The 10,593-nt window shown below is 44.1% G+C and overlaps 1 protein-coding gene and 1 non-coding gene across 2 annotated transcripts; both read left to right on the forward strand.

Annotated features, from left to right (window-relative positions):
• Window positions 1–22: 22 nt before the first annotated feature.
• On the forward strand, window positions 23–94 carry trnae-uuc (transfer RNA glutamic acid (anticodon UUC)). The gene has a single exon. It is a non-coding gene; the product is annotated as a tRNA-Glu (tRNA).
• An 879-nt stretch (window positions 95–973) lies between these two features.
• On the forward strand, window positions 974–10,421 carry LOC139351426 (matrix remodeling-associated protein 8-like). Its single transcript, XM_070993312.1, has 12 exons — window positions 974–1,207; window positions 2,018–2,044; window positions 2,157–2,462; window positions 2,902–3,003; window positions 3,093–3,226; window positions 3,363–3,542; window positions 5,064–5,205; window positions 8,297–8,455; window positions 8,548–8,572; window positions 8,718–8,803; window positions 8,894–8,965; window positions 9,050–10,421. The coding sequence occupies exons 1-12, from the start codon at window positions 1,156–1,158 to the stop codon at window positions 9,070–9,072; spliced, it is 1,308 nt and encodes a 435-aa protein (XP_070849413.1). The 5' UTR covers window positions 974–1,155; the 3' UTR covers window positions 9,073–10,421.
• The last annotated feature ends 172 nt before the right edge of the window (window positions 10,422–10,593 follow it).

The following is a 10,593-nucleotide window of genomic DNA, read 5'->3' on the forward strand; positions in this document are numbered from 1 at the left end:
GTCATTTGCATGATAACGTAAGTCCCATATGGTCTAGCGGTTAGGATTCCTGGTTTTCACCCAGGCGGCCCGGGTTCGACTCCCGGTATGGGAACTACCTTTTAAGGTTAAACGAACTACCTAAATATTTCGAAACGTCGAGGATTGCTAGATCCTCTGCCAGCGCCACAAGGAGGGGAAAGTCCGACCTGACTGCTTCAATTGCTTGTCCTGCTGTTGTCAACCATCTTGATAAAAAGACATGATGCAGAAACAGACCTGAAACAGCCAGAAATAAAGCAGAAAGACACAAACAGCACAGTCTTGAGGACTGTACGGTGATTCTGCAGATTCGGCCACTGGGTGTCGTCTTTGAGCTGAATTAGGCGAGGTGCAGGCAGTAGCAGCGCAAACCTGTGGATACTGAGCGCCTTCGCTAGATAAATGGGACAAATTTGCCAATAAATATATGGAGAGGTTACATGTGTCGAGGATTGATTTATGAAATGTAACCTCAGAACTGATGATGTTTAAGTACCAAGCTGCACCCTCGTGTAGGTCTCCAAAACCAAGAGTCTGATATGATCCACCTTGCTCTGTTACCTATCTAATCTATCAATATTGTTGCATGCAGAGATCAAGCAGCAGTGAGGAAAGTATTCCAATACCCCAATTTACGACAAAATATTTGGAGTCTTGCCCTCAAAACTGGAGTTAGGCTTACTTAAAAGTGTCCTATCACTATTTATAATTCAAATTCATTTTGTTGAGTTAAAACGCTAACTTCAGTTTGTTTGATGGGTTTAGAACCGATGTCACAACCAAGGGAAAGCAAGAGCCTTAAAACAGCAAGAGAGTAAGAAATGTGCCCTCCATCACCCTCAACACTCACAGCTGGTACTTGCAAATCTGTGGAGATGCTGTACTGTTATAAACGAAGATTTGGAGGAGAGGGGTGGTTCGTGGTGTCGGATTTCATTTCCCGGGTGGGATCAGTTTGGTTCTGTACTGAAGCCCTAACGTGGCGCTGCTTGTTTTCAAACCCTGAAATCTGACCAAATACAGTCCTGCTGCTGCTGATGCGGATGGATAAACAAGACTTCTCTTCTTACTCTCAGCGTCTCTGAGCGTCGGTGTACAGCCTCGACGAGTCTCCGTGTCATTAACATTGTCATCATGAAAGTAATGAGAGAGGACATCATTCTGCAGGCTCTCCTCTTCATCCACAGTAAGTAAGCTGGAGTTTGGTTAGTGCAGCATTGTTTCACACAAAGCTCAGGTGCGTGCAGAGCATGCACAAATAACGTAGCATCAGTGCAGCAGCAGCAGCCGACTGAGGCCAGAATCTGCTCCACTGCTCTGACTAAATCCATTAAAATGTATACTGAATATCAGTTTAGTTTTTTCCCCCGGTTTCCTCTATTTCTTTGAACTGACTGAGCTTCATAAAATATATAAAGTAGCATTTAAAGTGTTACATTGTTCACATGAGACAGAAAATATTCATCAGAATATTTACAGACTTATATTAACTCCATGTTTTTCCTCCTCTCCACCTCATGCTTCACACACACACACACACACACACACACACACACACACACACACACACACACACACACACACACACACACACACACACACACACATTCCTGTCAGATGACTTTTACTGAGTCAGTATCAAGACTGTGAAAGACATCTTAACTGCATGTGATGAATTCTGGTCAAAGAGTAGACTTTCCACTGTTGTTTTCAATCAGACATTAGTTCTTCTTTTTTTTTTCAAAAAACGGAAAGAAAAACAAAAAACAAAAAAACAGCTGCAGTTAATTGGCTGTGTCTGGTCTCCTTTACCACAGTATTAACCTTGAATATTTTCTATGAATTGAACACACATCAGTTAGAGGTTAATCTGTATTTATAGAGCTTTCCTTCCTGCAGGGCTAATTCTTCCAAACACAACACAACATGCAGTGGCAGCCTGACGGGTCTGTTAGAGTGATTATCCTGTTCACTGTCCTTACTGTTTCTATTTCAGTTCCTGTGGCCTGCCTCTTCACTGCAGGTACGTTTCTCGTTGTGCATGCTCTGTGATTCTTTTCTATGAATTTCTACTCTGGGATTTAGTTGACACTGAATGTCTCAGTTTGTAAACTTGCACCCTCTCTGTCCTTCAGTGTCAGGTCAGTCTGACAGCAGCAGCAGTGTGGTGGTGGCAGGGTACAATGTGAGCGCCCCTGCTGGGTCGAGGGTGGTGCTGCAGTGTGTGAGCGGCCGCATGGTGTGGACCAGGGACAGGGTGAGGGACAGACAGAGGGTGGTTCACTGGGATCTGTACCGGGCCCATCCAGACTATGCCATGGAGAGGGTGCTGGACATGTTCTCTGCAGGGGACCAGAGGATCTACAACTCCTACAACCTGGGCAGGGCCGGCCTCAACCCGACAGCCTTCAGGGACGGAAACTTCTCCCTGGTCATCAAAGGTCTCACTCTTTGACTTTCATGTCTGTCGCTGTTAGCGAATTGGTCTCTCTTTTCACATTCATTACAGCTCTGCTTTTATTTTCATAACTGATCTCCTTTGAATGGCTTAATTCGTTTGTCAGCCATTTTCAAAGCCATCCATCCATCCATCCATCCATCCATCCATCCATCCATTTTCTATGCCGCTTATCCCTTTCGGGGTCGCGGGGGGGCCGGAGCCTATCTCGGCTGTCAATGGGCGGGAGGCGGGGTACACCCTGGACCGGTCGCCAGCCGATCAAAGCATTTTCAAATCATACAATGATATTTTGAAAAAAAAAAAAATCACTCGCCAGCCAGCCATCAGTTTCAGTTCCCACATATATTATCGTCATGTTCACATTATCATCAACATTACCATCATGTTTGCCTGTTTTGTGTTCCTGCATGTGATGACAGATGTGACGATGAACGACAGAGGCCTGTACTCCTGTAACCTCCACCATCTCTACTGCAACCTGTATGAGACAGTCAGAGTACAGCTCAACGTCACTAAATCACGTATGTATCACACTCAACCATCGGCATCTTCAACACACGGCAACTGGGAAGCTGATTCGCTTTGTCTCTTTTGCACATCTACCATAAAGGCCGTAAGGAGCAGCGCTTCTGGGATGGACACAAGGCGGTGTACGTGGTGCTGCTTGGCAGTACCGTAGTGCTGCCGTGCATCAACCGACGTAATGTGTGGACAGACTGGAGTGACGAGGAGGAGGACCAGCAGGTGAGTGCAGTGCACAAGCTAGTTTATAAGTCTCCTTCAGACAATCAGTCTCAGTCTAGATTTATTGTGTATTTGGAGGGATTACATGATATTGATTGAAAAACATAACTCCCTTTCCTACCTTGGTGGCTTTCAGGTGGTTCATTGGGACCGTCAGTCCCCAGGGGTCAACCACGACCGCGCGGACAGGCTGGTGGACCTGTATGCCTCTGGGGAGCAGCGTAGCTATGGACCACTGTTCCTCCAGAGGAAGATGAACATCAGCAACCACGCCTTCTCTGAGGGAGACTTTTCACTTGCCATATCTGATCTGCAGGTGTGTGAAAGAAGAGTAACAGAGCAGAAAACACCACAGGAGCCTGATAGCTCCAGTGCACATAGTAAAAATATATTGGAATGGCAAGAGGTGCACTTCCCACTGGGGTCTCTCTTACTGTGTGCCTCCATGCAGTGAGGATAGTGTTTATATTTGGATGTATGGCCGTATGTGTGCACATGTACAGTGTTTCCAGAACATATGGAAGTTTCATTAGTAATGCAACTCTCGACGAGTCAAATTTTATTATTCCGTTGGGAAAATGAGGTTGGCAGCCACAGTAAGTTAGGATGATCACATCTCAACAACACTGCCAACAAACAATACAAAATCTGTCCAAACGGACTTCCTACCAGTCCCTCTGTGCCATTTGTAGTAATAACAAGCAGGGAAAGTTAAAGCAGTCATACTTAAGGAATCTCAAGGGTCCCGGTGTTGTTTGATAGGGCTCATAAATCAGATAATTCAGGTTGAAGACAGGCCCGGGAGTCTCTGGGGCTTTACACCCACACGGTGGAACAGAGCCAGATTTCCAGCCAGCTACAGCCTCACAGCACTCACCTGGCCAGTCAGACCAACATTGTTCTTCTTTTCTGTTTCTAAATGTCAAAGTAGAATTAATTAGCTCTGACTTGACACAAAATCTATCCTCCCGGCAAAACAGTTTTCTGCAATATCAGAAGTTTAAAGTGATCCCATTTACAAAAATGAGTATTAATTCTACATAAGGGTAACTTTTTTTGGCAAATAATATAGCGATAGTTAAATAGTGATTTAAAGATATACAATGCAGGTATTGTCGGTTACTCTTTGTAAACCAAAAGTTTTTGTCACGGTGTCCGCAATTTTCATAAGCTCCTCTTGGATGCAGGCTGCACTGCTTGCTGTCTAGCACTTGGCTTTCTCAAGTGAGCAGCACGGGCGTGTTTTTCCTCATTGCCTGAAGGATGCTACTGTTAGCATGTAGAAAATTTCATCCTGCTAGTTCATGAAAGGTTACGTGAACATGCAACATGTTTGTCCATGAATGAAACTTAAATCTTGCCATGCTAGCTGTACTTTTTGTGTAGTGCTAATTAGCAAATGCAAGCATGCTAACAGGCTAAACCAAGATGTGAACTTGTTAAATAGTGCATGAAACAGCAGCACGTTGGCATGGTCACTGTTAGCATGCTAAGGTTAGCATTGGCACAGCTCAGAGTACAGTACAGGTTCACAGAACTGCTAGCGTGGCTTTTGACTAAATTTATTTTATTTGAAGTTAGGCAGACCACCTCCAAAAGAACTGGGTGTTAATGGGTTAAATTACTCATGTAAGCAAATCTCAAGCAGTGCTGGAAACCTTTAATAACTATGATTTATTTACTGTCTCATGTTAGTGTGCACATTCAATCATTTTTCATGTTTTTGAACTCCAGCTTCTTTGCTCCTGTTTGACATTTGAATCACAGCTTGTTGGAGGCATGTAGCGTAATCAGCGTAATGAACATGTGTGTTTCACTGTTTTCATTCAACACACAGCCCACTGACCAGGGGATGTATTCCTGCCACCTCCACCATCATTACTGTGGCCTACATGAGAGAAGAGTGTTTCAGGTCACAGTGGAACCACCAGTGATTCAGACCACCCTGCCAGCCAGAGCACTGCCCAGTGAAGACAAAGGTAACACACACACACACACACACACACACACACACACACACACACACACACACACACACACACACACACACAGAAACATACAGATCTCTCTTCCTGCTCTACAGTAGTTATAGGCGAGTGTGAGAGCCTGAGCAGAGAGGATGTTTTATAACTTAGTGGATTGAAACTATCATGTGTACAATTAGGAGAAACACACACACACACACACACACACACACACACACACACACACACACACACACACACACACACACACACACACACACACACACACACACACACACACATCTGTTCTTTTCCTCATTCTGTGTTTGGTCTGTGCCGTAGACTCTCCAAAGAGCAAAGTAACAGCAGAGGAAGAAGAGGAGATGAGAGGAGCGGGGGGTGGGCGGGGGCCTTATTTCTGAAGTTTTCTGTTTGTTTCATAAGAAATTTTTTCTTGCACTCTCAGCTTTTCTGACGCCAGACCCCTGAAACCACACACACTTTCTCACAACCTCCTCCAAACCTCACCCCCATCGCCTTTCACCTTCCTTTCAACTCACTGCTCTGCACTATTTCATCATTATGGCACCACTCCACACACACACTTTCTGTGTGTTTGTGGTTGTTTGTGTTGTGTTTCTGGTCTCCGTTTCTCTTCTCTTAGTTGCTTGGTTCTCCTTTCTCAGTGCATATTAGATAGAGGAACAGAAAGGAGAAGCAGAAGGGAGCGGGAGCAGACAGAAGAGAGGGTTGGTGTGTTGGCATGCCAGCTGCCTACCTCACATTCTTGCAGAATGAGACAGTTTCTGCTGCATGTGTTTCCAGTAGGTAACTGAAGCAAAGCCGATAATGGCAGATGCATCAATGTGGGAAAATCATCGAGAGAGGTTTAGAAAAGAGAAATGCCTGTGGTTGAGTCCATCTGTGTGTGTGTGACACAGAGCGTGCCAAGTCCGATCTCATTTCAGTGGAATCTCTCGGATACAGTCTTTAGACTGAAGTCCAGCTCTGCCCACACAATTAATCCTTCACTCCCCGAGCTGTAATAATACAGTAGGATTGCGCCATGGGAATTTCACTGGTTAGGAACAAGATGCATAACTGATTTATGGGGAGGGGGTTTACACAGTTTCTTCCTCTGTGCACTCAGACGTCAGAAACCCACTGCAGTATTTAGTCTTATCTGCTCTTGTTTTGCCCTCTCTGACTGTCTGCTGCCCAGTTGACTTTGGCTCTCTCCTGACATTCTGGAGACATTCTTCACCCCACCTTCGTCTTCCCTCTGTCCTGCCTTCTTTCTGTTTTTTCCTTCTTCAAGGGTCTCTTGTTTGGATGATCACGCTCCTTCCACTCGCTCTTTTCCATCTCACTTTCTTTTTACCTTTCCCTAAAAAGAAAGAGGGCTCTCTTTGGTAAAGTTTGTGGACAAGAGCAGGAAGTTGTGTGCTGCAGCCAGCAACAGAGAGACAGAGAGGTGGAGACAGGGGTTTTTAACAGAGAGGGAGAGAGGGAAGGATGGGGGCGAGGAGTCTGTTGATGAAAAAGAGTAGAAGAGATGTAGGTCACCCCTCCCTCCCTCCCTCCTTGCCATCAGAATGATTTCTCAGTGCAGTTTGGGAAGGGGGAGGACGGGGCAGCCAGTCTAAACACAAACACATATGTTCCCATCTGGGCATGACTCAGGAGAAAATGGCTTCAAACTAAATAACAGGATCAGAGGATTTGTAATGTTAATGAACATGTTGTTTTCATGTACGCTGCAGCTGTGTATGTGCTGGGAGACTGTGTTTGGGATCGCCGGTCGAGGTATTTTCAAGCTTCAGCTTGCGAGGCAGGCCTCTGGAGGAACCGTCCCCTTCCTCTCCCTTGGCTCTCCTCCTCTGTTCCACCCCGCTCTGTCCTTCCTTCACTCCTCTTCCTCTCCTCACTTTTCTGTGTTTGACTGCCAGGAAAAGTAAATCACAGCACGACATTCTGTCTGGATCTCATTTTGGCTCAAATATGTTGAGTCTGAGGTCCACAGCTGCTTCTTGCCTTGCACTTTTTTAATGAGGCAAACTGAAACCAGGCGCCCCCCTCCTCCTCTGCTTCTCAGCACTCTGCAGAACTGCACATTTCACCTGATGCTGACCGGCAGATTATTCCTCACCACCTTGGAAATGCATTTAGCTTTTCTTTACAGCCAGGAAATGTCATCACATGTAAAACCAAAAAAAAAAAGTGACATAAAACAATTTGTAAGGTGTTACCTGTAGCCTACGTGGCATCACTTACACTCACACACATGCAACAACAAATACACACACATATGCACCACATGCTGACTGAAAACGATTTTCACTGGGCTTTTCCTTCTTTAAACAGTTTCCTTGTTTACTGAAGAAATGATCATTTAGTACAGTAGTAACCTGATCGCTGTGCCACAGAAGTAAAGAACATATTTGGCTTTATTTAGGCTTTAATCTAAACATGCTGGCATGCTCACAGTGACTCATAGTGAACCAAGCTAATGTTTAGAAGGTAATGTTTACACTGTATTTATCTCTGCTCAGCGTTAGCTTGCTAACATTTGCTAAATAGCTCTAAACGCAGAGTTCAGCTGAGGTTGACTGAATTGTCATCAGGTTAGCAGCCATTTGGTCATGTAGTGAAATATCTGACAAATTAAAAAATGGCGCTTGATGAAAAGTTAATGGACAACCAAAGTTATGACAGTTCATCCAATAAGACATTTCACTCGAATCTGCAAACATCAAGGTCACGGTTGCACCAGAGGAAAAGACGAATGCGCCGCTCACAGTCAGAGTTTGACAGAGTTTTGTTTGATGTTGCGTAACATGATTAAGTTAAAGTTCTGAAAATCTGCAAAGCCACAGAAAGAGCTTCAGAAAGAGACTGAAGACATAACAACAAGTGAGAGCTGTTATTGGATCAAATGAACTGTTTTTGAGTTACTCACGAGGTGTGTAATGCCAGGTCAGTGTAAGGTCTGGTTCCTTTTATGACATTTGTAAACCTCAAGATGACACATCGATGTGTTTTGTGAGGGGAAAGATGAAGATCAAAGGCACTAAATGCTGACTGTTGTGATTTCTGTCCCACTCAGACACCACTAAGGCTGAATCACCGCGAGTCATCAATGTCATCCTGCCTGACCAGAGACACCACTTTCTCCTGCCTCTGGGCTACGTCCTCACCTCCTTCCTGCTCCTGGCTTTCATTATCCTCATCATCATCCTCATCACACGCAGACGTAGAACCAAAGGTCAGAGCTGCAGCACCTCACTCTGGGTTTAGGTGATACACTACACTGGAATTTGCATTTCTGAATCTCATTTGGATTTCTTGTGTTTTCAGAGTTTTATCCAGAGGCATCCATGAGGTGAGCGAGAACACACACACACACACACACACACACACACACACACACACACACACACACACACACACACACACACACACACACACACACACAATCTTACCTTTAAACACACACTCAGATGGCGCTTTCTCTCTTCTTGGGACAGGTCCAGCAGAAGTCAGAGCAGCTCGGAGGAGTTTGAGATGGACGTTGCTGAGGTGAATGTGTGCAGTCAGGAGGAGAGAAGATTTGGTGAGTTAGAGGAAGGAGCACAGTGTAAACACACAGAGGCTTTAGTCTCGACCGTGTGTGTATTTTGACTTTCTCCCTGTGTGGTTTTAGACTACAAGAACAACCTGTTGAAAGAGAAGGTCCACATGAACACTCAACCTAAAGTTATTGATCTTGACAAAGGTAACACACGGACACACACGAAAGTCAGCTAGCATGAATTTCCTCATTTTCCGCCCTCCTTAACTTCGATTTGTCTTCTTCCAGAGATGCAGAAATTTTCTAAGTGAGGAAATGACAATAAAAACTGGAGTCACTGGCTGGTCCAGAGGCTGCGCTCCAAACCGAACACCTCCACGCTGCCGTCTGTCCTGGCAGCAGAGACAGCGAGAAAGAAAATGTTGTGAAAACCAGTTAAAAAAACAGCTCACACTGAGGCCTCAAACTGTCAGGATGAGAGACGACGAAAGGCTGATTTTGTTTTCTGTCATTCTTCCTGATCAAACTAGAGAGATTGGACTTGACCCACTGTGCACGGCTCAATAGCACCACCCAGAGGGGAGTCTTACCCAAGCCTCGACTGTTACATGAAGCGGCACAAGTTGAATAAATTGTCTCAGCTGTGACTGAGTGAATTTGAATGATCAGTTGTTACAGTTTTGATCATTAGTCCTCAAGTTAAAAAAAACAAAATTGATGTTTTTAGTTTCACTTTTTGGGCTTTTCTGTTTTAATCTCATATCCATTTCAGCTTAACTGACTGAAGCACCGCTGATGCTATCAGTGTGTGCTGCTTCCTGTAGGCTACGACTAACTGTCTGCTAACTGACCAGTGATGCGTGTGTCAAAATGTTTTATTTTGATGCTCAGACTGTACTTTTTGTGGAATGTGCCTTTTAACATGTATTAAAGCTTGATGCTGACGTTTAGCTGAAGTTGGTTATTCTGCTTGATCGGTTTGAGGAGATACTTGTTCTCTTTGTATTCACATGAGCTTATGAATATCATGCAGTAAATCTTGCTTGTTAACTGAGTGTGGACAGTAGAAGTGGTTGGTAATAGGGGTTTGTTTTCCATAGGAGACGTTTTGACTTGACAGTAAACAGAATTCAGTCATTATTCATTTCACTTTTTATTGACACCTGTGAGTTTCCTCATGTGACATGTTAATATGTCTTCAGTGATAAAGGCCTTTATTACCTCAGTAGTGCCTGAGAAGCTCACTACCAGCTCAAAAACATCTGCTGTGCTTTTTGCTTTCAGCAACCTTTATCGTCCTTTGGCATGTTTGTTCCTTCATGTCAAGGGAAGTACATACTGTAGTGCTGCACCATACTGCTAATCCAATAAAAAAACAAAAAAAACAACATAAAAAAACTCTAAGAATTTGTAATCAATAATGCAGGAGCACTGCATTGTAGGAGTCAAGAAAACAGTGTGATGCCGCTGCCCTGTTTGTGTGGTAGGCAGGATGCTGGTCCAATGTCCAAACACAACACCACCTGATGAAGACATGTTTGACTATCAACAAATAATTTGGTGCAATTTTCAGATATAATTTGCTAAACATTTGCTTACGAATGTAACCTTGGATTGTATTTTCTATTTTGTTAAATAAAGAAAGAAAGCTGGGACATAACTGTGGTGGAAAAACACTAAATCCTTTTGAATTTATCTTTTTGTGTTTGTTGTTTTGCCTATAAGGACCCTGTTTACACAGAAATACTACAAAATACCAGAATATTATCAGCATGATGATGGATGCTGGTGCCCTGATTGATAGTTATCTTCCTGGTCGTAGTGTCAAGTAT

Source organism: Chaetodon trifascialis, chromosome 3 (genome assembly GCF_039877785.1).
Source record: "Chaetodon trifascialis isolate fChaTrf1 chromosome 3, fChaTrf1.hap1, whole genome shotgun sequence".
In the NCBI taxonomy this organism is placed as follows: Eukaryota; Metazoa; Chordata; class Actinopteri; order Chaetodontiformes; family Chaetodontidae; genus Chaetodon; species Chaetodon trifascialis.

Coding starts and splice junctions, on each gene's coding strand:
- LOC139351426 (XM_070993312.1), top strand. CDS start 1,156: ATGAAAGTAATGAGAGAGGACATCATTCTGCAGGCTCTCCTCTTCATC. Junction 1,208..2,017: donor GGCTCTCCTCTTCATCCACA/GTAAGTAAGCTG, acceptor TTTCTATTTCAG/TTCCTGTGGCCTGCCTCTTC. Junction 2,463..2,901: donor CTTCTCCCTGGTCATCAAAG/GTCTCACTCTTT, acceptor ATGTGATGACAG/ATGTGACGATGAACGACAGA.